The following is a 25,948-nucleotide window of genomic DNA, read 5'->3' on the forward strand; positions in this document are numbered from 1 at the left end:
CCAACTTATCTTTCGACCCCTTTGTATCCGTTGTCGCCTCTTTTAACATTATCAAGGCCCTCCAGAGCTCAAAGATAGTGTTCAGGGAGATATCGCCACGAACCTGACAAAACACTTGCCTGCAAGGAGCTGAAAGCACTCCACACGACCAAGGTAAGGAGTTTTTACCGTACTCATGATGAATGTTTCCTGAAATGAAAGTGAAAGCTGCTCAGTCGTGTCCAACTCTTTGCCACCCCATGGACTATACAGTCCATGGAATTCTCCAGACCAGAATACTAGAGGGGGGTAGCCTTTCCCTTCTCCAGAGGATCTTCCCAACCCAGGGATCGAACCCAGGTCTCCCGCATTGTGGACGGATTCTTTACCAGCTGAGCCACAAGGGAATGTTTCCTACCTGTGTCTGAATTATGAGACTTTTTTGACAAAAGATTTTCAAGATCCTGAGCCTATGACACTGAGCTTCTACCTGCAGGGTAGAGCACTTGGCAGTCTGCCTCGTTTCATGGTTATATCCAGAGATTCTAGTTTAGTTAGCAAACAGTTCTCATGGCAGTGCTTGATGCTTTGTACCAATTCGCCAGGTAGTTAACCGAGTGATCTACGGGCAAATTAGGGGTTCTGTCCCTGGAAGTTCACCGTTACAAGGTGCCTGTGACTTCTTTCCTCAAGCAAACCACGCCGGTGAGTATGGAGTCACCCGTGCTTGCAATGAATGGCTGCCTCCGACTAGAGTGTAAGCGCCAAGCTCAGAGGCCCATAGCGCCTATTTGAGGCCGATAACTGCCAGGGCATGAGAGTGAATCCAGCGCCCTAAAGCCGCCGGCGGCCCCTAAGGCAGAAACTTGCTCCCTCTTCACCCGCAGCCTCTGAAGGACCGGCCGCGGTTTGAGGCCTCTCAGCCTCAGTCCCGCCCCGCTGCGTTCGCTGCTGCTCGCTGCTGCCCCCTCCCAAAAGGAAAACAGCGAAGCTAATGTCAAGTTCCGCCCGGCCAAGGGCCGAGAAGCACCCTGGAACGTCCTCCCCGGTAGATAAGAGGCCGACTTCTCACCTCTGATGCAATCCGTACGTAAGAGCCAGGGACGAGAAGTCACCGCCCGCGCACGTCGCCCCAGCCAATCCGGGGCTCTCTCCATCGCCCCACCCATCGCGTACACGCACGCACGCACCCATCACCGGCCCTGACCCACGCGTGCCAGTTGCTGGCTTCTGATTGGCTGAAGCCGGACGTAGGCGGAACCAAGAGAAGCCGGCTGGACGGCGGGTGCGGGAGTGGGGTCAGAATCGTGTAGGAACCTGAAACGTCTTGAAGTTGTCCGTAAGTGATGCAGGCGGACTTTGGGGGTCGAGTGACTCCGGGCGGTGGAGTGGGGAGAAGTGAGGCCGCGTTGAGAGCACGTTGGGAGTGTTGGCGGTCGCGGGACTGGGAGAGGGGGCTGATGATTAGGCTGAAAGGGGCGAAGTCTGGTTGGCGGGGCTCAGGCCTCATTTCGTGGTGCCGGGGAGGGCTGGTGAGAGCGTACGGAGCCTATGAGGGGATGCCGAAAAGGCTTGTAAAGCGAATCGCGGCTGAACTGGAAGGCTCGGGGATGCATCTGGGGAGGCGCTGGGCTGGGGCCGACTTCGCGGAGCCCGTAGGCCCGAGCGTGTCCGGCACTTCTTTGAGAGTGGGGTGGGTGAGGAGGGATTGGGAGGGCGTGCGGTCCGGCCAAGGAGTCCTGACAAGGTCACAGGAAGGGAAAGGGGAGGAAGGTTGAAGGGTTGAGGGGAGGGCGTAAAACTACACGACCTTCCCGCCATCGGCTTCCTCTTCTCCCCGGGCCGGTATTCCCTTCCACCTTTGGCGACTCTCTTCCGCCCCAGAAAGGTAAGAAGGACCAGGGCCTCTATCAAGCGCCTCTGACGGAATTTACATTTCTTCCTCAAAAGTAAACCTGCCAAGTTAGAGGTTACAAAACATAGCACAGGATTAGAATTGGGAGCAGTCGAAATGATTCGGCAGGTTTATTCTCCTGTTTTATTTTACCGGTGCGGGAATCAATTATTCCCCTTATAGATGGAATCTATGCTTCCACAAGTGCCTGGGATGAAAAGTTGTATAAGTGGTACCAGGCCCTAGCATGACAATCGTATTTGAGTTTTGTACACCAGTGGTTCTCTTGATTCCCTGTGCACCAGAATCTCTTGAACGGGTCTTCTTAAAATATAGATTCCTTGGGACCTGCCCCAGACCATCTGAATCAGAATCTCCTGGGGTGGGGACTTGGCAGCCGTTTAAAACGGGCTGACAGGTGACGGGTTCAAAATGAAAATTGGAATTCATTGTTAGACGCTCCTGTGACAAAAATGACGAGCTGTGAAGATCTTTAAATCTTTTTACATCACGTGATGCCGGGCGGCTCCTGTTCCCTTATGACTCTGCTAGGTGCCCATGCACTTGGAAAGGTCTTCAGTAGTATCTTAGTTTACACACTAATTCGTGTTTTCCAAATTGGCGTTGAGTATCTGGTTTTAGGTGCTTCCTTTTGTAAATGTTCAACTTTCTGGCAGATCTGTGTCAGTTGCTGTGGGTGGATAAGAAAATGATAAAGGAAATCCAGAAGTGATGCTAGGGGAAAAAATATTCAAATCACAGCTGAAAATGTTAGATGAATTAAGTCACTGGGGAAAAAGATTCCATTTAACTTTAGGCATGACAGACATTTTTCACAATTCAAAGGAGATGCAGGCTTCTGTTAAGGAGTGGATTTTCAATTTTTTTCAGATTAAATGTACACCAGCATAATAAAAGACAAATGATCTGGCAATATATTGTCAATCAAAAGAACCCACAGCTGTGTATTAGGAGAGCTGGGTTCTAATCCTGCCCTGCCAGAGATTCCTGTTGTTGAGCAGTTTATTTCACCCTTCATAAGCTTTCTTTTTCCATCTGTAAAATAAGGCTATTGGCATGGATTGATACTTGAGTTTTTATTCTGAAGTGACTTATACTTATTGACCCTGATACTTTAAAAGTTAACCATTTTCTATTTAGGTGGCTGTAAATCATGAATACTTGGGGAAACTTCCAGGTGATTAGGAAGAGAATTATTAAAATCTTACACTCAGGGAGTTTTATAGATAAATGTCATGTTAGAAATAGAATTTGAACCATAGAATAACAAATTAACTTTGTGATGTATTGGACTTTTAATATTCCCCTTTCTTTTATGCTGAAATGTGCACACAAGGTGTTCTGTACCAGAGACAAATTATCCTTAGTCAGTTAAGACAAATAATGACTACACAGTTCCTTCATACCTTGATTCTTACCCCAGGGACTGCTTTCTAAAGCCAGATCAAATGGCCTATCCATAGAAACTGCAGCAAGGAAGGAAAAGCGAACTTTCACTACACTTATCTGTTGGACAATTAGTTATCTAGAAATTAAGACAAAGGAAGAAAACATGCTTTTGTATCTGCAAAAAGAGGTGCTAGTTTTTAAAAGTGGCTTGTGGTATATAATGGTTTTTTTCCTTGTGATTGCAAGGATCCAAAACCTACTCAGGTTATCATGTGTTCTTTCATTGAGCAATGTAAGATTAACAGACAAATTAGCACTTATGTACATACAGCTTGACATTTTTCTTACTGATGAAACTCTACAAATGTGTGTAATTGTTATTTTTCACTAAATATTCCTAATTGCCTGAGAATAATTTTAATAGTTGAATAAATTTTGAAGTAATATTTTTCAACAAACTATAAGAAGTTTAATGTGATTAGAATGTGGGATTGGTGAGGAAGGTAGAAGGAGGAATTGTGATAAAATAGGGAAGATTTTGAAATGTTTGCCTTTGGGAAGTTTAGATTGGTTATGAAGGGAACTAATAAACATACTGGCCTAAAATAGTTTAATCTTACCATCTAGTCGATTTATGTAGTATCTTGGGGTTGGTTGGTTTGTTTGGGTTTTTTTGGCCGCACCACGCAGCATGTGGGATCTTAGTTCCCAGACCAGGGTCCGGGCCCCCTGCAGTGGAAGTGTAGAGTCTTAACCACTGGACCACTAGGGAAGCCCTCATTTATGTAGTATGTTGAAAGCCAACCTCAGATATTTCTCTGAAACTTCCCAAACTTTATCCAAAAGATATCACACTCTAAATTCTCACTGTCTCTGTTATGCTCTTGGCAAAGTGTACATACTCTGGCATGTTTTTAAAAGAATCTAATTTATGAAACATATTTCAGTGTTTACATTTTAATCTCTTCAAATATATAATGAGCATCCTGAACCTTGAGCTTGTTGAACCTTGTGTATAATAAAAGCTCAGAGAAAGTAGGGGTTCATTCAGTTAGCAGGTAATGGAGTACAAGAAAGAAGAGAAAGTCAAAGTGAGAGTCACTCAGTCGTGTCCAACTATTTACAACCCCATGGACTATACAGTCCATGGACTTCTCCAGGCCCTTAGGATACTGGAGTGGGTAGGTAGCCTTTCACTTTTCCAGGGGAATCTTCCCAAGCCAGGGATCGAACCCAGGTCTCCCACATTGCAGGCAAATTCTTGACCATCTGAGCCGCCAGGGAAGCCCTAGTTCTAATTGATTCTATCTGTGTGATACTGTACAGATCATCTGGATTAAGGTCTTCTCTGTCAGATGACAGAACTGTACTCTTCCCAGTGAGGATGGAGGCTTAGAGGGACAATTTCACTTTTCAAACTAAACACTAAGCCTCACGTCTAGAGTTGGATTTTCTTTGGGAACCTTGATTACTATTAAACCCCTTGGATAGCAAAGTGTTGAATGAGAGCCATTTATTACTGGAGGGAGTGTGATGCACATGAAAAATTCATAAGGTAAGACTATACAGATAATGGGATGGGTAGTTAACTTTTTGATGTCATCTGTAAATGACATCTGACTGATGTCAATTACAACAGTTCATTGTAATTAACATCAGTCAGAGATTTGTGCGCTTATATACTATGTCTGACTCCCTTTTTTTAATCTGTGGGTGAAGTTTATCATCTGTTCAGGTCAGAAGGAAGTATGTACAGTGACTGTGACTAAGGTGAAATTGAATTATTACTTTATTGTGATGAAATGCCTATTAGCTTCCTGTGCTTAAAAAAAAAAAAGACTGAAAAGGGAGAATGGAGCCTTGGTCCCTTTGTTATGGAAATTAATCTTTTTTTTACCCTGCCCTCTTATTCATATAATCAGGCCAGTGTCTTGCCTTTTTTTCTGGTATTACTTAAAGGAATAATCTTATAAAAAAGAAGTATGCTTTTAACTGCAGAACCTCATGGCAATTGTGTTTCAGGAAGATTCTTCAATCACTATGTCAAGCGACACAGATATTTCTCTTTCTTCATATGATGAAGATGAGGGATCTAAACTTATCCGAAAAGCTAGAGAGGCACCATTTGTCCCCATTGGTAAGTTTGACTTTGATGATCTAATAAGCTTTAACACAGTAGAAGTGTGGGCAACTTGTTTCATTCATCAAGCATTTCCTGATGAAGCATTTATTTTTTAATATTTTTTCATATGTTGAAATATGCTTAGATTGGTATAACTCTCGTAAAAATTCTTCTCCGAATCATACATCTTGTTTTATTGACTTATTTCCGTGAATGTGTTGCGACCTCAAGACCACCATCAGTTTCAGTGATTTGCTGCAAGGACTCACAAGACTCAAGAGTTGTTATAAACTCACAGTTGTGGTTTATTAGTCTCTGCTGCAACTCCTTAACTGATTTCCTTCAGGGATGGAAGTAGGAGAGAGAATTCCCCTAGCACTCTTAAAGGAATTTATTTACTGGCTTCACAAGCCCATATTTTAAAGATGATCTTGATTTTCTAGATCTGCTACTGTTTGCTACCAATTTTTAATTTTTAATTCTGAATGGGGGTGGGGATGGGGAGTAAAACCTCAGTTTGTATGCTAGCTGGGTAATGCATCCTTATAAAGCATCCTTATAAAAAATAGAACATTGATTAATAATAAACTCATCTTGATTCCCTGCCCCAATGCATCTGACATAACTGGTGACTATTTCTTTTACAGGAATGGCAGGTTTTGCAGCAATTGTTGCATATGGATTATATAGATTGAAGAGCAGGGGAAATACTAAAATGTCTGTCCACCTGATCCACATGCGTGTGGCAGCCCAAGGCTTTGTTGTGGGAGCAATGACTCTTGGTAGGTTCCTACAGGACATTTTCAAATTTTTGATTCCCTATGAATGGTTTCTTTGTAAATAAAACAAGGTAGATACTTTTAACTGACTTTGAAGCAGTTGGCAAATATCACTTATTCATTTTCACCTAAAAACTGAATGAGTAAAAATAGTTCAAGTAGTGATATAGTTTTACTATTTATGATGAATAATCTTACTAAGGTTTTAAAGAAAGATAGTAGTGCCCATTATAATGTCAGTGAGGAGTCTATATATGCAGATAGGGTTGGTAGTAAGATCCAAGAGACATGATGGCTGTTTTATTGAGTTTTTGAAGGTGGAAAAGATACTACATGCTTTTGGAGGCTTTATAATTCATTGACTTTATCTGCTTTAGTTGCCAGATAAATATTGATATTTTAGCCATCTGAGCTAATCATACTAATCTTAAAAATACTTCAGAAGCTGTGTAAAAAGAATTTTAGAAATTTGAATTGCTTAAGAAAGCAAGAATGTAAGCAGCTTAGGGTCTTGTTCTCTTTGTAAGTATTATATGCTAGTAAGAGTGCTACTTTTAGCTGTTTTATGAACAGTTTTTAATTTTCTAATACTGAAGAAAAATTTTAAATGCTTAACTGGCATTCTTTTTCTTTAGGTATGGGCTATTCCCTGTATCAAGAATTCTGGGGAAAACCTAAACCTTAGAAGAGGAGATGCTGTCTTGGTCTTGTTGGTGGTGCTTGCTTTAGTTAGACATCTCATATTGAGGTTATATGTTTATGCGGAAAATAAATGGTTTGGGTCAGACAAGAACATGGTAATTTGAATATTGGCTTCCTTTCTTGCAGGCTCGATTTGCCTGGTGACCAAGTTACTGGTGACTAGTTCACTAGCTAGGTCATTCAGGGGAGTCAGATCAGCACAAAAGAAACAAGTCACTTTTAAATACACTTGATAGTGGTACCTGTCCACCTTCTTAAACCCTTCTGTTGAAATTAGTTCTAAAGAAGACAACATGCCAGTCCTGAAAATGCTCCCAGTTGCTGCAGAATATCATATGCTTTTGATGTAATATAGGAATCCTATTTACCCCAGTTAATTTAACTTTCTGACTGCCATGTGGACTGAGTACTGTTTTAAGGGCTGGTTGGCTCTTGAGGAACCCTTTCAGAACAGTGCATGGAATACAACATTATAAACCTCCCTGCAAGTCTATGTGTGTTTTTAAACCAAACCTAAAAAGCTGGTAACAGAGCCACTTTGAAGTAGTATTTATTTTAGAATCATAGTTATAAACATGAGAGTAACTTAAATTGTAGATCCCTTTTAGCTCTTTTGTAATTGCAGAATTATATTTTGCTGCTGTTATATTAGAATAACTTTAAATTATTTTGAAACATGTATTTTAAGTGCTAATGCAAAGGTAAATGAAAAACACTTTATAAATGTGTGCAGTATGTTTATTTTCTCCAAAAGAATCATCAACTAAATAAAATGCCTATAATGGAAGTCATTGATGAGCAAGCTGGTTTGGTCAGACATTATACAAACTTTGGTATATCACAGAATGCTTTGTTGTACTTGTGAAATTCTCTTGTCTAACCTGAATTTACATTCCATGGTGATAACATGGTAAATGTAGTGTTATTAAAGTAAATGAACACATCAAATGTCTTGTATTTATTTGAATTTGGGGAAAACCATCGTCTCTGAAGTAGCACAAGTAGTTCCAAGAAAAGAGGGAATAACAGCTAAAAATTTATGAGTGTTTACTGTGTGCCACGTACTTTTCATGTATAAAGTCAAATTTAAGTTTCCTAACAGCCCTAAGAATGTGATCCTTGTTTCATGGAGAAGGACACTGAGATACAAACAGTTTTAAGTAATTAACCCAAGGTCACATAGGTAGAGAAAGCTGTAGGTTTGGGACTGAAACCTGGGCAGCCATGTGGTAGAAGCCAACATGTTAGAGACTTGAAATGTTGATCTTTGTGAAATTAATGCTGGAGAGGGAGCGGTTACCATAGATTAGTATTATTGGACAAGAGGGTACAACATGGTCTTGACTTACCACTCCAGACTATGTAACCTGGCCCAAATCAGGGTTTTCTCAATTTTCTCCTAGTTAGAGACAGAGGTTGGACTAGGTAATTACTATAGTCCTATCTAGTTTATAGATCATGATATGGGTCTATGGGAAATGTGCTTTGAAAATAAAAGCTATGGAGAAGTAAATGGCAACCCACTCCAGTATTCTTGCCTGGGATATCCCAGGGACAGAGGAGCCTGGCGTGCTATAGTCCATAGGAGGTGGGGGGTGTCACCAAGAGGCAGACACAACTCAGCAACTAAACAATAACAACAAAATTGAGAGAACGGAGATGTGGAGAGTTTGTCACTTTCATATAGTTCACGGGCTTTATTTTTTGGTTTGGGGGAATATTTGATTTCACTATATAGAACCATTTTTTTGGTTGGAATATTTAATATTTATAGATCATCGCAAATAGAAAAGATCACTTAAAAGCTGTTTACTGTGTGCTTATTTGTTTTGTACTCAGATTTGAGAATAAAAAACAAGGAAAAAAAAATAAAAGCTATTACTAGGAACTCCTCTCAGCCTCCAGTAGACACAGGAGTTGCTCGTAGGCAGTCCTAACAATAATTTCATTAAGGATAAGCCTTCTACAGAAAAATAAATTTGAAAAACAAGTTTCAGAAACTTTCTAGTGGGTGAGTACATTACTGATTTTGTTAAATGAATACTAATTTGAGAGAAATTGATCTAGACAAATGCCAGAGGACATAAGAACAGGAGCAAAATGTTGAGACTAGTGAGCATTGAGTAATCAGGAGAAAATGAGTAAAGAAGAAGAGACTGATAAACTAGGGTGCATGAATAGGCTGATATTCAGATTACGGAAGTTATTAAAAGTGGCTCAAGAGGATGTGATACTACTGTTTATTGAGTCAGACCCAGGTTCATGGTTTTGCCAGTTATTAGCTATGGTTTCCTCATCTATAAAGTGGGGACAATGTCAGTGGCCCAGGTTGTTGGGAAGATTAAATGCAGTAGTGAATGTGACAGGGCTTAGCATAGCGCCTGATACATTGGTAATCTCTGAATGGTTGCCTTTACCATTGTTAAATGTTCTAGGTTGTTGGGAAGATTAAATGCAGTAGTGATTGTGACAGGGCTTAGTGACAGGGCTTAGCATAGCGCCTGATACATTGGTAATCTCTGAATGGTTGCCTTTACCATTGTTAAATGTTAAGCTTGGGAATGTGGCAGCACAGGAGGTACATGGGCTCTCCTCTCACAATTTAGTCCAGCAGCAAAGGCTGACTTTAGATCACTGACTTCAGAAAGCGTGATGAATACTAGGTATAGGATGCGGAAGACCGGGGGACCTAACCTAGGGCTGGAGTCAGAGAAGTTACCCCAAGGAAGCCATGATGTAACTTAAGATGATTTTTCTCTGAGAGATTCCTTGGCTTACTGTTGCACTGGTATATGACTGCTTCCATGCCTTTCTCTTCTACTACTATGAAGGTGTGATGATCTTTTTTCATCCAAAGCAGCTGGCATTAATGCCTGGCTCATACAGATGTTCAATAAATGTTTGTTGAATTAATTAGAATAAGTAGGTCATATTTTGACATTCAGGATTCTGTTTCCAGAAAAAAGTCACCAACCTGTTTCTAGTTAACAGGCAACACTGCCATCTGGTGGTGAGAGTTGGAATTTGACTGCACACATAAATCCCCAAACTACACTCTGCTTCTGTATCCTGGAGTCAGAACTCTGGAGTAGAGGATAGGTCATTTAGACCATTTCTTTTGCCTCACAGATGAGGAAACACTGCTCAAAGTTTCAGGAACTTGAAATTTAGGCTCTATCCCCAGGTAAATCCACAGCCCATGGAAACAGGCCGGAACAAAGCTGAAGGAACATAAGGTATTCTAAAGTTCTCGTGTCAAACAGTGGAACTGCCAACTATTATTTACATACTTAATCCTGTTTGAAAGCTCTTCAAATCAGACAGGAAACTGGAGGAAGGAGACCAAACATGCACCAGCCGTGCCTGGATTGCCACTTTCTTAGTGAAAGATTTACCTGTTGTAAGTTTATGGAAGAGCCAGTAATACTCATGCATCCTGGCTTTATTCTTAGATAAAAAAAAGAGGGCCTGCTTTCCCTCTAGCCACTGAAATGAGGCAAAATCATTTGTTTTTTAACAAAACAAAAGTTATGAAATGTTCTCCTAAATTAAGTAGTGATAGATAGTTCCAGAGTGGAGGCTAGCATCTGGCTGGCCCCCTCTGTAGCATCAGTTGCTCACAGCATTCGTGTTAGGTCTTTTTCCTGTCCTCAGTGTCACTCTGAAGTGTCACAGAGAGACTAAAAGTTTACCATGTGAGGTAGAAATGCCATCACCATACCTTTCAGCTGGAGCCCTCATCAGCTTGTCTACAGCTATACTTCCTCTCTTCCCCACTGGTGCTCCTTCCGAGATCACTCGTTCCTTCCGAGATCACTCGTTCCTGTTAGTCACCTCCATCTCCCACCGTCACACCCTGGGCTCAAACTCTTAGAAATGTCTCTCCCTCCTCCCATTAATTTATCACGACTAAGCCAGACACCAAGCCCTGCCATTTTTCTTTTTTTTTTCTTTTTTTTTAAAAAATATTTATTAGTTGGAGGCTAATTACTTCACAACATTTCAGTGGGTTTTGTCATACATTGATATGAATCAGCCATAGATTTACACGTATTCCCCATCCCGATTCCCCCTCCCACCTCCCTCTCCACCCGATTCCTCTGGGTCTTCCCAGTGCACCAGGCCCGAGCACTTGTCTCATGCATCCCACCTGGGCTGGGGATCTGTTTCACCATAGATAGTATACATGCTGTTCTTTTGAAATATCCCACCCTGACCTTCTCCCACAGAGTTCAATAGTCTGTTCTGTATTTCTGTGTCTCTTTTTCTGTTTTGCATATAGGGTTATCGTTACCATCTTTCTAAATTCCATATATATGCGTTAGTATGCTGTAATGTTCTTTATCTTTCTGGCTTACTTCACTCTGTATAAGGGGCTCCAGTTTCATCCATCTCATTAGGACTGGTTCAAATGAATTCTTTTTAACGGCTGAGTAATATTCCATGGTGTATATGTACCACAGCTTCCTTATCCATTCATCTGCTGATGGGCATCTAGGTTGCTTCCATGTCCTGGCTATTATAAACAGTGCTGCGATGAACATTGGGGTGCACATGTCTCTTTCAGATCTGGTTTCCTCAGTGTGTATGCCCAGAAGTGGGATTGCTGGGTCATATGGCAGTTCTATTTCCAGTTTTTTAAGAAATCTCCACACTGTTCTCCATAGTGGCTGCAGTAGTTTGCATTCCCACCAACAGTGTAAGAGGGTTCCCTTTTCTCCACACCCTCTCCAGCATTTATTGCTTGTAGACTTTTAGATAGCAGCCATCCTGACTGGCGTGTAATGGTACCTCATTGTGGTTTTGATTTGCATTTCTCTGATAATGAGTGATGTTGAGCATCTTTTCATGTGTTTGTTAGCCATCTGTATGTCTTCTTTCGAGAAATGTCTGTTTAGTTCTTTGGCCCATTTTTGAATTGGGTCATTTATTTTTCTGTAATTGAGCTTCAGGAGTTGCTTGTATATTTTTGAGATTAATCCTTTGTCTGTTTCTTCATTTGCTATTATTTTCTACCAATCTGAGGGCTGTCTTTTCACCTTACTTATAGTTTCCTTTGTAGTGCAAAAGCTTTTAAGTTTCATTAGGTCCCATTTGTTTAGTTTTGCTTTTATTTCCAATATTCTGGGAGGTGGGTCATAGAGGATCTTGCTGTGATTTATGTCGGAGAGTGTTTTGCCTATGTTCTCCTCTAGGAGTTTTATAGTTTCTGGTCTTACATTTAGATCTTTAATCCATTTTGAGTTTATCTTTGTGTATGGTGTTGGAAAGTGTTCTAGTTTCATTCTTTTACAAGTGGTTGACCAGTTTTCCCAGCACCACTTGTTAAAGAGGTTGTCTTTTTTCCATTGTATATCCTTGCCTCCTTTGTCAAAGATAAGGTGTCCATAGGTGCGTGGATTTATCTCTGGGCTTTCTATTCTGTTCCATTGATCTATATTTCTGTCTTTGTGCCAGTACCATACTGTCTTGATGACTGTTAAGCCCTGCCATTTTTCATAAGCTGAGTCCTTCATTGCTCAGATTTGTTCTTTTCTTCTCCTTGTTTGCCACCACTAAACCGAGGCCCTTCACCTCCTGTCCTGCCCCCTAGCTCCAGCAGAGCCCCTGACACCAAAGCCCTGTGCCCACCACTGTCCCCGACACCTACTCGGCATCTAGTCCTTTCCTGAATGTTCCCCTTCCCCACTCCCAGTCAATTCAGTGTACTCCTTGAAGACCCAACCCTATTCTACCTTTGGTAAACTACTCTGAACTCTTCCAGGCCACAGTGAACTTTTACCTTTTTATAAATCTTGCTATATTTGAGTTTAAAACACAATGCAAGGTCCACTGTGGTAACACTTTTGCAACTAAAGAAAACCAGCACACAGCAAGGAAGACCCAGCGCAGCCAAAAATAAATAGAATGTGTTTATACTCTCCACTCTGCTGTTGTTCAGTCACAAAGTCAGGTCTGACTCTTCTGCAACCCCATGGATTGCAGCCTGCCAGGCTCCCCTGTCCACGGGATTTCCCAGGCAAGAATCCTGCAGCCATTTCCCAAGTCCACTGAACCACCGGGGAAGCCCATACTCTCTACTAGTCCCTCACAAAAACTGAAGTAGGTATTATCCTGGCTTTTTCAATGTGGAAAGCTGTAATTTACTCAAGTCCATATAACTGAAAAATGACAGAGCTGGGACCCAAATCCAGAACTTGAGACCTCGGTCCCGTGGAAAGACTGCATGATGGAACAGAAGGCATATACATAAAGCAGGGCCGATCCAAAAAATACTTGCTCTTCCCTTCCCTTCCTTTCCCCCTCTCACTGCACACACACATACAGTTCCCATCAGGTCCCAAATCCAATACTTTTTTCCAATATCTGCTTTATTATCAGGTTTTTTCATATATAAAAATCCTCGGCCAATATTTGTTTTGGTCTTTTATAAAGAAGGAAGCTGAGTGATACAACTAGAGATGATCACATTAAGTGAAGTAAGTCAGAAAGACAAACACCACATGATATCACTTACATGTGGAATCTAAAATATGAAACAAATGAACGTATCTATGAAAAAAACAGAATCACAGACAGGGCTGACTGATGGTTGCCAAGGGGAAAGGGGTTGGGGAAGGGATGGAGTGGAAGGGTGGGGTTAGCAGATGTAAACTTTTATATAGAGAATGGATAAACAACAAAAACCTACTGTATAGCACACAGAACTATATTCAATATCCTATGATAAAACATATTAGAAAGAATATAAAAATGTAATATGTATAAGTAAATCACTTTGCTGGACAGCAGTAATTAACAGAATATTTTAAATCAACTATACTTCAGTTTTTAAAAAAGAAAGTTGAGATTCTCACATATACATGGTCTTACTGTGGAGGCAGTAAATTAAAACCTAGTAAGCAGACAAGGTATTGGGGACCTTATCAACATGGAATAAACCAATTACCTCTGAGAAAAGGTGACTTTCATCCAAATGTTTTGAAAACCATGATGTGAGCCAAGAGTGAAACTGAGAAATTCGGGGAGAAAATATAAAATATATTACCAGTACATTATGCTTGGAGGAGAGCCATCAGAGTGGTCCCCTAGAACTAAGGACTGATGAATCTTGGCAGAACACTGAGTTTTCTAATGAAGTCAATGTATGATGAATGAGATCACCATATATACAAACACATCTTAAGACAAAATTGCTCCACAGAGAAAATAGGACATGACTATAGCCAGAATGGTGTTAAATTAAAACACAGAGTGTAGAGAGGCAGCGGGGTGGGGTACGGGGGAGTCTGAGAGGCTGGTGGCCAACAAAAAAAGCCCAAATCCATGATGAGATGAAGAAGAAAACTGGCAATGTGTATCCAGCACCTTCCGGCGAGAAAGGAACTTGAACCTGGAGACAATGGACAATTTTTATCTGTAGCATGCTTCTGATTGTGAAATAGACTATTTAATAAAGCTTCCCACGTAGCTCAGTCAGTAAAGCATCTGCCTGCAATTTGGGAGACCTGGGTTCAATTCCTGGGTTGGGAAGTTCCCCTGGAGAAGGAAATGGCAACTCTCTCTAGTATTCTTACCTGGAGAATCCCGTGGACAGAGGAGCCTGGCAGGCTACAGTTCATGGGATCGCAAGAGTTGGACGTGACTTAGCTCTCTCTTTCTAACCCTAAGTTAAAAATATTTCAATGCAGTTTGCTTCTGTTTGCTCTCAATTGCCCACAATATCTTTCTGATGACTCTTTTGGCTTCATGAGTGTCTGATCCTGGGAAAGGAGGAGCTCTGGATATGGGTCACAATCGCCTAGTATAAACTAGTGTCTTAGTGTTCTTGTTTACAGGTTAATCACTTAATATCATGGATGACATAAGTCTGGTCCCAAATGACACTCCTGGTTTAATGACCAAATTAGATTTTGGACTTGCAAAGCCGAGGTCCATTAAGAAGAGAACTGTGAAATGGCAAGAGACAAATGGAACCTTGGTTTTAAGCTGCAGCAAAGCTTACTCTCATTTTGAGACTAGACAGCTAAGGCTGTAATAATGCATGACAGCTGAAGAGCATTTCAGTTTACAGATCACTTTCATGACCTATTTGATTATCATGAAAACAAACTTACTATTGCTATTTTAAGAAGAAAGTTGAGGTTTGTGACTTGACTAATGTCCAAGAGTTAAAACCTAGGTATTCTTACTTCTGATAGACTTTCTTCAACTTTGCTTCTCATAGTAAGGGTAACATCACTGACTGGTTATGTTATATTTACTTATTTGTGGGAAAGAGAATATTATTTCAGTGAAGGGAAATCTATCTTATTATCTTAGAAAAGATAAAGGTTCCAGCTTAAAGTTGGAGTTATGCTGAACTGTGGGAAGGACCTAATTTAGGGATTAGAACAAGGATCAGCTAGATCCACACAAACATGCTCAACTAATTAAAAAATAACTATATGTAAAATATACATGAAAGAAAAGTGAAAGTAAAGTCGCTCAGTCATATCTGACTCTTTGCAACCCCATGGACTATACAGTCCATGAAATTCTCCAGGACGGAATACTGGAATGGGTAGCCGTTCTCTTCTCCAGGGGATCTTCCCAACCCAGGTCTCCTGCATTGCAGGTGGATTCTTTACCAGCTGAGACACAAGGGAAGCCCAAAATATACATAACAATTAACTATTTTAAGCATTTTTAAGTGTACAGTTCAGCGATACTGAGTATACTTAAAATACTATGCAACCATTACCATCATCGGCCTCCATAACCTTTTCATCATTCCAAACAGAAACTTCATCCTCTTTAATAACAACTCCCCGTTTCTCTCTTCTGCTCCCTACAATCTCTGTTCTACTACCTGTCTTTACTCGAGGTACCTAATATAAATGGAATCATACAATAGTTGTCCTTTTATGTCTGGTTTATTTCACTTAGCATGTTTTTCAAGGTTCATCCATGTAGGAGCATGTGTCAGTACTTCATTTCTACGAGTGAATAATATTCCATTTAATGGATATTACTACACTTTGCTTATCCATTCAACTGGAGATGGATATTTGGATTGTTTACATCTTTTGGGCATTGTGAATAATGCTACTGTGGACAATGGTGTACAAGTATCCATCTACTTTCATATTTTGGGCATATACTCAGAAGTGAGTTGCTGGATCATAATCTATGTTTAAATTTTTGAGGAACTTCCAAACTTTTCTACAATGGCTGCATCATTTTACTTTCCCACCAGCAATGCATAAGGGTTTCAATTTTCCCACCTCTTGAACAATACATTATTTTCCATTTTAAAAAAAGTAATAGCCATTCTAATGTATATGGAGTGGTATACCACTGTGGCTTTGATTTGCATTTCTTTAATGGATAGTAATGCTGAACATCTTTACATGTGCTTATTAGCCATCTGTTTATCTTCTTGAAAGGAATGTCTCTTCAAGTCCTTTGCCTATTTTTAAAGTGGGTGGCTTTTTGTTGTTGAATTTACACAACTGATTTTTGACAAAGACTCAAAAGCAATTCAGTTGAGGAAGGATACTTTTCAACAAATAGTGCTGAAGCAACTGGACATCCATAGGTTAAAAAAAAAAAAGAATCTCAACCTAAACCTCACATCTTACATAAAAATTATGTCAAAATAAATCATGAACATAAGACTCTAATGCTTTTAGAAAGTCATAAGGGGAAATCTTTGGGATCCAGAGCTATGCAAGGGGTTCTTACACTCAACACTGAAAGAAAGACAATGGGGTAAATTGGAACGAGTCAAAATTTTTGTCCTGTGAAAACTCATGTAAAGAGAAGAAGCTAGCTACAGAATGGGCTAGAATTGCAAACTACAGAATTGCAAACTACAGTCCAACAAATGATTAATATCTAGAACATATAAAGAATTCTCAAAAATCAATAGCTATAAGTTGGGCAAAAGACATGAACTGCACCAAAGATACACAGGTGGCAAATGAGTACCTGAAAAAAATGTTCAATATCATTATTTTTATGCACAGTAGAACCACAATGAGATGGCACTATACATCTATTAGTATGTCTAAAATAAAAAATAGTGACAAATCAAGTACTGGCAAAGATGCGGAGAAAGTGGATCACTCATACACTGCTGATAGAAATGTAAAATGGTAGAAGCACTCTACAGAAAAGATTGATGGTTTTTTATAAAACTAAACATGTTATTATACAACTGGACTCTTGGGCATCTATCCTGGAAAAATGAAAGTGTTAAGTTCCCACAAAAATCTATATACGAATGTTTGTATCAGCTTTATTTGTAATCCTCCTCATGTGTCTGTTAGTTGTTCAGTCCTGTCCAACTCTGTGACCCTATGGACTGTAGCCCACCAGGATCTTCTCTCCATGGAATTCTCTAGACAAGAATACTGAAGTAGGTAGCCATTCCCTTCTCGAGGGGATCTTTCTGACCCAGGGATTGAACCTGAGTCTCCTGCACTGCAGGCTAATTCTTTACCGTCTGAGCCACCAGGGAAGCCCCTTTATTTGTAACTGCCCCCTACTAGAAAGAGCCCAGATGTCCTCTGAGGGGCAAATGGTTTAAACAAGATGTTGTACATGCATATCATAGAAAACTACTCAGCAATGAAAAGGAACAAACTGATACATACAACAACCTGGATGAATCTCCAGAAATCGATTCTGAATAAAAGAAGTCAGTCCCCAAAGGTTACATACTATATTATTCCATTTATATAACATCTCTGAAATGACAAAATTTTAGAAATAGAGAACAGATTAGTGGTCACGCCTTTTGGAAGTGAGGAGGGAGGAAAGTGGATGTGGTAATAAAAGCCCAAAAAGAGGAATCCTCGTGGTGATTTAAGTGTTCAATATTTGAAAATGATAGTGGATATGCAAGCCTAAGCATGATAAAACAGTATAAAAGTAAACATACACACAAATGAATACAAGTACAACGATCAACATCAATATTCTGGCTGTGATATTGCACTAGAGTTCTGCAATATGTGGTCTCGTGCCCCTCCTTCACGCATGTCTGTGGAGTGAATGCCTTATGAGAAAAAAAGAAAAAAAAACCATGAAATATATGAAGACTTTCTGAAGACCTGCATCTAGTAGTGACTTAAATTGGGAAGTATCTTAAAGAAGAAAACAAACAAACACACAAATGTTTTCCATTATGGAAATAAACCATGTACTCTATATTTTTAAATCCTCTAAAGTGCAAAAATAAAAACACACCACTGCAATTCCAGCACTCGAATACAACCATTTTTAACTTTAATATTTCTTTGCATTCCTCCCCAGTCATGCTCCCTTCCTAGTTTTTGTTTTGTTTTGGCCGCGCCAGGCGGGATCTTATTCCCAGGCCAGGGATCGAACTCGCGCCCCCTGAAGTGGACGCGCAGAGCCCTAACCACTGGACTGCCAAGGAAGTCCCTCTGGTCCTAGTTTTAAAAACATAACTACATTTATTTAGCAGTTACTATTTCGTGCCTTGCCTTTTACACTCACTGGCACAAAATAACCTTTTCCCGACACTGTTCTATATTTTCCAAAGAGATTCTGAAAGGCTACGTTAAATTTCATGGTGGGATCGTTCCCTTTACCTTTTTCCAGCAGGACTGCGGGATGCGCATCTCTGCGTAGAACGTTTGGCCCACAAAACTTTTAAAACACGTTCTAGAAGCGGACCACTAGCTCAACTTCAAAGTCTCAAGACGCAAGACGCCCCGTTCCACTACCCCTCCGCAATGGCTGACTTACCTACTAAACCCAGGTAGTCCGCACCTCCGTCCCTTTCCAAGCTCCCGGCGCCCTCTTGGCCGCCGTAGACGCATGATGACGTCACGCGGCGTCGTGGCTGGTTTCCCTGGTGACGGTTGCCAGGACAGCGCAGGACAGCGTCTGAAGAGGCGACGGAGCTTCTGCAGCTAGAGATGGGGAGCAGCGGGGCAAACACTGTAAGTGCAGGGAAAACTACAGAATGGTTCCGGCTGGAGTCAAGGGAGCAAATAGCCGCCAGGAGGCCTGGCCGGAGCCAGGGTGTATACCTGTGTAAAGATTTATTGAGCTGTACACTCACTTTACTCATGTAAATTATAATTCAATTTAAAAATTATACCTCAACTAAAAGCAGTAATTAGGGACTTCCCTGGTGGTCCAGTGGTTAGGACTCCGCGCTCCCAATGCAGGGGGCTCGGGTTCGATCCCTAATCAGGGAAGTAGATCCCATATGCCACAACTAAAGATCCTGTATGCTGCAACTAAGACCTGCTACAGCCAAATAAATATTAAAAAAAAAAAAAAAGCAAAAAAACAGGAATGATATCTGAGCCCCATTCCTAGGAATTGATATTTAATTGGTCCAGGGATGTGCCACAGCATTGTTATATTTTAGAAGCTCCTAGGAGATTCTAATGTTCAGCTAGAGTTGACAGCCACTGCTTACAGGGGTAGGAAGGAATCAACTGTTGACTCTGAGTAATGGGGAGAGTATCCTGATGGCACAGTCAGGGATGGAAGGGTGTGTCGGGGGTGGGGTGGGGCGGTGACGCTCAGTACAGTTCAGCTGTTGCTTTCAGGGGATCTGAAGTGAGGGTGGGTCTTCCAAGCTTCCACATGGACACCTGCAAAGCTAAGCAGGAAACTCCAGGTTTGGGGAGTTGTAAACAGGGCTTACTACGAGTTGAGCACTCTTTAAAAAGAAGCACTTCGTAGAGTTTGCTTCAGCTCAGGCTCCTTTTCCTACTCCGAGGGCAAGATGACAGAGGATGAAGGCTCACAGGACACCTTGAGGCTCCAGTTTAGAGCCATGCAAGAGATGCAGCACAAAAGGTTACAGAAGCAGATGGAGAAACGGAAGGAAAAAGAACTGAGCCTCCAAAGCAGAGGTGATGACCAAAAAGAGCCCCTGGAGATGTCTGATGGCCTCAGCGTCCTCCAAGCTGGGGAGCAGAACTCGAAAACCAGCTTTGAGCAGAGGTAAATGTAAGCTTGGACTCTCCCAGGGGCACTGCAGGGAAGTAGGGAAGAAGGGGAGAATGACTGCAGACAGTTCGACAGTCCAGTTGGCTAGATGTATGTTTATCAACTGAGACTCAAGAGGTTTTGACATAGAGATTGTTACTGAAGACTCTTGCATCTGACAGAGGGTCTGTGGGCATATAGACATAACTTGGCATGAAATTTATTCAAAAACCATGTGAAGCCAAATGGAAAATTTTGAAACCCATCAAGGTGTAGTTTATTAAGAAAAAATTGGTTTTTGAGGAGCCAGTTGGCTGGCTCTGATATCTCACAGATGATCACTGCTCCAAACCTCACCTGAGACTGTTCTGCCCCAACTTCCCTTTCCTGACACATAAGGACACATAAACCTACCTCTCATAAAGAAGCACTTGATGGGTTCCTTGCTTTTATCTAGTTGGTGAAAAAGTTGAAGAGTCCAAAATCTTCTCATTTTGCTCTAAATTTGATGGTATCCTACAGATGCAGTGATTTATATAGGCTATTAGAAGCAGAAGTCTCCATTGATACAAAAGTTTGCTAGCCATTTTGCTAAAAAAAAAAAAAAGCACAGTTGTTGAGCTATCTCTTTGCTTCTGGTTTCACCTAGAATCTATTTTCTCCATCTACAATTCTACTTTTCATGGTTTCTCAGTTTTCACAATGATCTACTGAAAAATGCTAATTAGAAAAAATTAAGATATCAATAATTGAAAAAATTCATAGGGCTCCTAAATATTAGATCTAAGTTAACCCCAGACCAATTTCCAAATGATCTTTCCCCAAGTCGGAGAAAGTGGAATTTGTGGATACTTGAGCTGTTGGTATCCAACGATATTATTAATAATAGCCGTTATCTAATAATTAGTTGAGCTTCCCACGTGGCTCAGTGGTAAAGAATCTGCCTGCAATGCAAGAGATCCAGGTTTGACTCCTGGGGCGGGAAGACCCTCTGGAGAAGGAAATGGCAACCCAGTCCAGTATCTTGCATGGGAAATGCTGTGGACAGAGGAGCCTGGTAGGCTACAGTCCATGGGGTCACAAGAAAATTGGACATGACTTAGCAACTAAACAAAACAACAATAATTACTGTTACCTTTGAGCTTCCCAATTGGCACTAATGGTAAAGAACCAGCTTGCCAATGTAGGAGACATAAGAGATGCAGGTTCAATCCCTGGGTCGGGAAGATCCCGGGAGGTGGGCATGGCAACCCACTCCAGTATTCTTGCCTGGAGAATCCCATGGACAGAGGGGCCTGGCGGGCTACAGTCCATAGGTTGCAAAGAGTTGGACACAAGTGAAGCAACTGAGCAGACACACATGCATAATTTCTATAACTTATTTACTTCCTGAGCAACTGCCTCTATGGAGCAGGCTTCATGCCTAATGATGGAAATGATCACAGACCCATCAATCACACATTTCTCATGTTTTAAAGTTCTGAAAAAAGTGTTGCAAGACAATGTAAAACATACAATACCAGTCGCCTATTCTGATTTCCTGTTGGGTTAACCTGAGACCCAGAGCCCTGGCCTCAGCTTAAGGCTTAGACAGTCCTCTTTGGTCTTCTAATTGTTGTTCAGTCACTCAGTCACGTCCAACTCTTTGTGACCCCGTGGACTGCAGTACACCAGGTTTCCCTGTCCTTCACCATCTCCCAGATGCTCCATCTTGCTCAAACTCATGTCCATTTAGTCAGTGATGCTCTCCAACCATCTTGTCCTTTGTGGTCCTCTTCTCCTCCTGCCTTCAATCTTTCCCAGCAGTAGGGTCTTTTCTAATAAGTCAGTTCTTCACATCAGGTGGCCAAAGTGTTAGAGCTTCCGCTTTAGCCTCAGTCCTTCCAATGAATATTCAGGGTTGGTTTCCTTTAGGATTGACCGGTTTGATCTCCTTGCAGTCCAAGGGACTTGATCTGAAGAGTCTTCTCTAATACCACAGTTCAAAAGCATCATTTCTTCGGCACTCAGATTTCTTTACAGTCCAACTCTTACATCCATACATGACTACTGGAAAAACCATTGCTTTGACTAGACGGATCTTTGTTGGCAAAGTAAAGTCTCTGCTTTTAATATGCTGTCAAGGTTTGTCACAGCTTTTCTTTCAGGGAGCAAGCGTCTTTTAATTTCATGGCTGCAGTCACTGTCCACAGTGATTTTGGAGCCCCCAAAAATAAAGCCTCTCACTGTTTCCATAGTTTCCCCATGTATTTGCCATGAAGTGATGGGACTGGATGCCAGGATCTTTGTTTTTTGAACGTTGAGTTTTAAGTCAGCTTTTTCACTCTCCTTTTTCACCATCATCAAGAGGTTCTTTAGTTCCTCTTTGCTTTCTGCCATAAGGGTGGTGTCATCTGCATATCTGAGGTTATAGATATTTCTCCCAGCAATCTTGATTCCAGGTTGGGCTTCATCCAGTCCAGCATTTCGCATAATGTACTCTGCACAGAAGTTAAATAAGCAGGGTGAATATAAGCATAGAAGTTAAATAAGCCTTGACCTACTCCTTTCCCAATTTTGAACCAGTCCATTGTTCCATATCCGGTTCTAACTATTGCTTCTTGACCTGCATAAGGTTTCTCAGGAGGCAGGTAAGATGGTCTGGTATTCCCACCTCTTTAAGAACTTTTCCACAGTTTGTTGTGATCCACACAGTCAAAGGCTTTAGCATAGTCTATGAAGCAGAAGCAGATGTTTTTCTGGCATTCTCTTACTTTTTCTATGATCCAATATGCAAGTAAAACTAGAGGGCCTTCCCTGGTGGTCCATTGGTTGAGGCTTTGCCTTCCAGTGCAGGGGCTGCAGATTCCTGTTGGAAAGCTAAGATCCACATGCCTCGGGGCCAAAAAACCAAAACAAAAAAGAGAAGCAGGGCTTCCCTTGTGGTCCAGTGGGTTAAGAATCAGCTTTCAATGCAGGGGACACCGATTCAATCCCTGGTCCAGGAAGATCCCACATACTGTGGGACAACTAAGCCCATGTACCACCACTAGAAGAAAGCCTGCATGCAGCAACCAAGACCCAGTGCAGCCAAAAATTTTAAAATAAATAATTTTAAATTATAAAAAAAGAAGCAATATTGTAACAAATTCAATAAAGACTTTAAAAAATGGTCCGCATCAAAAAATCTTTAAAAAATTAAGACTATAAATTTCCTTCTAAGTATCACTTTAGCTGCTGTTCACAAGCTCTCAGATATATTGCTTCTACAGTCAATTCATTCTAAATGCTTCATAATACACATTATGATTTCTTCTTAACCCATAAATAACTTACCAGCGTGTGTGTATGTGTAAGTTTAGTTCCAAGCATATGACAACTTTGGAGTTCTTTTCTGAATTTTTGCCCTTTTTTAGTATTGATTTCTGATTTTAGACAATTAATATTAAAGAAAATGGTCTGCATGATGCTCATTATTTGGAGTTTGATAAGATTGCCTTTGAAGCCTACAATACATTTTTATGCATGTCCCATAGATGCTGGGAAGGTGTATGAATTCTCTGGGCAGGGTTTTACGTAGCTCTGTTGAACCCCTAATAAACCACAGCATTCAAAGCTTGTTGCTCCTTTCACTTATGTGCATGTCCTTGATCACTATTTTGAGAATAGTATGCTAAAAATCTGCTCATTGAGATTCCCCTTAATTTCTCCTTCCTGTTTTATACAGAACAGTTCTAGTCACCACCCAGTACCCAGCCAGGGACAACAAACCTGGGCCACGGAGGCCTGAGCCGCCTGTGATTCTGCCTTTCCCTTGCAGGGTGCTTGAAGATGAGATCGAACAGCTTCGGGATCAACTCCGGGAAACAGTGGATGAGAACGGGCGATTATATAAGTTGCTGAAGGAGAGGGACTTTGAAATCAAACATCTCAAGAAGAAAATAGAAGAAGACAGATTTGCCTTTACAGGTAACTGCACCACTATCATGACAGCTCCTACCCTGACGTCCAGGTCGGCTGGCCCAGCTACCATGGAGCCTACGGGGCAGACAAACAACAAGTTCCGGAGGGCAAGTGTGAAGAGAGAGTGCAAGGGTCAGCTGTAATCAAGCTTGTCCCGAGTTCCAGAAATGAGGGATGGGGAGAGGAATGGAGCAGGCAGGGTGGGCCAGCATGCCAGGAACCGGGAGCACGAGAACATCAGAGGCAGAGGGCAGGCATTCCAGGCAGTGTGGGTGAATCGCTGGGACTCATGACAGTTCTCCGTGGCATTTGCTGCACGTTCGGTGGGCTGATGGCATCCATTCTATCTCGATGCTCTGGCTCAAACATGGACGTGAGAAAAGCCCCAGCAGAAATAGGCATTTACTCTATACCTCTTACTGTTACTGGGCCAGAAGGGTAGATAAGACAGGGAATTTGGCTGTTCCCGGGGGATTTCCTAGAATCCAGCGGCATCTAGAGTGGACCTTGTCCCTTCAAGTCTGACTTGGACCCTGGCTCTGCTGCTTGAGACCTTGACCCCATGGGCCTGTTAGGGACCTTGGGTATGTTAGCCCTGTGGTATGGACTGGACATGACCACTGACTCTGTGGTTCTAAGCTAGACCTTGTTCTAACAGATGTGGTGGAGACTTTGGCCCTGGTTTCCTCTGCTCCATGCATTGAGCAATTCCCAGGTGGCTGACTAAGAAAGTACAAAGTCAGTGTCCCCAATCACAGAGGGCAACATGCCTCACCTGGCATCTGCCGGAGCATCCGCTCTGCCTTTGCTAGTAAATGCCCTTAAGAGTAGGTGCACCCAGAGGACCAGTGCTGAATTAAAATGCAAGGAGAATTTGGTATCTTAAAAACTCTTACGCCTCCCTCCATTCTTTGGCCTTTTCTGTCTAAAATAAAGCTATACTGAAGAGAAGGCAACACCTAACCTGGCTTGGGTTTCAGATGCAAAGGGGCAGCTTTTGCAAGGCTGTCTCTCAAGGCTGAGAGGCTCCAAGGGGAGAGGAGATGTCTTCATGTTTTGAAGAGGAAAGTCTGACAGGCTCAGTTCATGTTTTTAAACCAGGCTGCTGACAGCTGATAAACTGGGTTTCCTTTGGCTGGATTTTTCATGTTTGCTTTAGTTTTTCCATTTCTTTGTACAATTCTTTAATGATTGCGCTAGTGCTTACAACACACAACTTTTCATGGCCTACTTAGAAGTATTATTTTACCACTCAAGTGGGATGAAGAAATTTTACCACCATATGGACCCCTTTACCCTCCCCCTTACAGTACAACTCTTAAGTATTGTATCTGTGTATGTTGGAAATCTCATCAGAGAATCCTATCATATTTTCTTTCAACCATTATACGTGAACCGTGAACTTCCAGATGTTGGATTTAGAAAAGGCAGAGGAACCAGAGATCAAATTGCCAACATCTGTTGGATCATCAAAAAATCAAGAGAGTTCCAGAAAAACATCTACTTCTGCTTTATTGACTATGCCAAAGCCTTTGTGTGGATCACAACAAACTGTGGAAAATTCTGAAAGAGTTGAGAATACCAGACCACCTGACCTGCCTCTTGAGAAATCTGTATGCAGATCAGGAAGCAACAGTTAGAACTGGACATGGGACAAAAGACTTGTTCCAAATAAGGAAAGGAGTATGTCAAGGCTGTATATTGTCACCCAGCTTGTTTAACTTATATGCAGAGTACATCATGAGAAATGCTGGGCTGGATGAAGCACAAGCTGGAACCAAGACTGTCAGAAGAAATATCAATAACCTCAGATATGCAGATAACACCACCCTTATGGCAGAAAGCAAAGAAGAACTAAAGAGCCTCTTTATGAAAGTGAAAGAGGAGAGTGAAAAAGTTGACTTAAAACTCAACATTCAGAAAACTAAGATCATGGCATCTGGTCCCATCACTTCATGGCAAATAGATGGGGAAACAGCAGAAACAGTGACAGACTTTATTTTTCACTGCAGATGGTGACTGCAGCCATGAAATTAAAAGATGCTTGCTCCTTGGAAGAAAAGTTATGACTAACCTAGACAGCATATTAAAAAGCAGAGAAATTACTTTGCCAACAAAGATCCGTCTAGTCAAAGCTATGGTTTTTCCAGTAGTCAT

At 41.5% G+C, this 25,948-nt stretch overlaps 4 protein-coding genes and 1 long non-coding RNA gene across 14 annotated transcripts in view; 2 read left to right on the plus strand and 3 right to left on the minus strand.

Annotated features, from left to right (window-relative positions):
- The window catches only part of GASK1A (golgi associated kinase 1A), a 153,265-nt gene extending 152,011 nt beyond the window's left edge, over positions 1-1,254 (minus strand). Inside the window, exon 1 of one of the 2 annotated variants that reach the window (XM_043443271.1) lies at positions 1,052-1,163. In XM_043443271.1, coding sequence (XP_043299206.1) covers positions 1,052-1,148 — 97 coding nt within the window. In that variant the 5' untranslated portion in view covers positions 1,149-1,163. Of the gene's footprint in view, positions 1-1,051 lie in introns of both variants that reach the window. The other variant, XM_043443273.1, reaches the window with a different exon arrangement.
- The window catches only part of LOC122425004 (atypical chemokine receptor 2-like), a 65,684-nt gene extending 44,649 nt beyond the window's left edge, over positions 1-21,035 (minus strand). The window contains exons 1-4 of one of the 7 annotated variants that reach the window (XR_006264647.1): positions 20,985-21,035; positions 20,264-20,440; positions 18,647-18,813; positions 17,298-17,930 (exon numbers count right to left, since the gene is read on the minus strand). The gene's annotated coding sequence lies outside the window, so the exon portion shown is untranslated. Of the gene's footprint in view, positions 1-103; positions 190-1,051; positions 1,108-17,297; positions 17,931-18,646; positions 18,814-20,263; positions 20,825-20,984 lie in introns of those variants that run through there. The other 6 variants (XR_006264646.1, XM_043443285.1, XM_043443291.1 and 3 more) reach the window with 6 other exon arrangements.
- Positions 1,188-7,834, plus strand: HIGD1A (HIG1 hypoxia inducible domain family member 1A). 2 transcript variants are annotated; one of them, XM_043443294.1, is made up of 4 exons: positions 1,188-1,318; positions 5,306-5,420; positions 6,053-6,187; positions 6,820-7,834. In XM_043443294.1, the coding sequence occupies exons 2-4, from the start codon at positions 5,324-5,326 to the stop codon at positions 6,867-6,869; spliced, it is 282 nt and encodes a 93-aa protein (XP_043299229.1). In that variant the 5' UTR covers positions 1,188-1,318; positions 5,306-5,323; the 3' UTR covers positions 6,870-7,834. The 2 variants fall into 2 exon arrangements, with proteins under 2 accessions (XP_043299229.1, XP_043299230.1); XM_043443295.1 differs by having other exon boundaries at positions 1,204-1,318; positions 5,295-5,420.
- The window catches only part of CCDC13 (coiled-coil domain containing 13), a 36,389-nt gene continuing 29,655 nt past the window's right edge, over positions 19,215-25,948 (plus strand). Inside the window, exons 1-2 of the mRNA XM_043443280.1 lie at positions 19,215-19,864; positions 23,649-23,797. Of these exons, the coding sequence (XP_043299215.1) occupies positions 19,644-19,864; positions 23,649-23,797 (370 nt within the window). The 5' untranslated portion in view covers positions 19,215-19,643. The remainder of the gene's footprint in view (positions 19,865-23,648; positions 23,798-25,948) is intronic.
- LOC122425011 overlaps positions 22,271-25,948 on the minus strand; it is a 35,269-nt gene continuing 31,591 nt past the window's right edge. Inside the window, exons 7-8 of one of the 2 annotated variants that reach the window (XR_006264648.1) lie at positions 23,600-23,866; positions 22,271-22,329 (exon numbers count right to left, since the gene is read on the minus strand). This is a non-coding gene — a long non-coding RNA (uncharacterized LOC122425011). Of the gene's footprint in view, positions 22,330-23,068; positions 23,867-25,948 lie in introns of those variants that run through there. The other variant, XR_006264649.1, reaches the window with a different exon arrangement.

The sequence above is a fragment of the Cervus canadensis genome, chromosome 22, assembly GCF_019320065.1.
Source record: "Cervus canadensis isolate Bull #8, Minnesota chromosome 22, ASM1932006v1, whole genome shotgun sequence".
Classification (NCBI taxonomy): domain Eukaryota; kingdom Metazoa; phylum Chordata; class Mammalia; order Artiodactyla; family Cervidae; genus Cervus; species Cervus canadensis.

What these genes read in the sequence shown, in the direction of transcription:
- HIGD1A (XM_043443294.1), top strand. Translation starts at nt 5,324, where the DNA reads ATGTCAAGCGACACAGATATTTCTCTTTCTTCATATGATGAAGATGAG. An exon ending in GGCACCATTTGTCCCCATTG is followed by an intron (nt 5,421 to 6,052) that starts GTAAGTTTGACT and finishes TTTCTTTTACAG; the next exon opens with GAATGGCAGGTTTTGCAGCA. An exon ending in TGTGGGAGCAATGACTCTTG is followed by an intron (nt 6,188 to 6,819) that starts GTAGGTTCCTAC and finishes CTTTTTCTTTAG; the next exon opens with GTATGGGCTATTCCCTGTAT.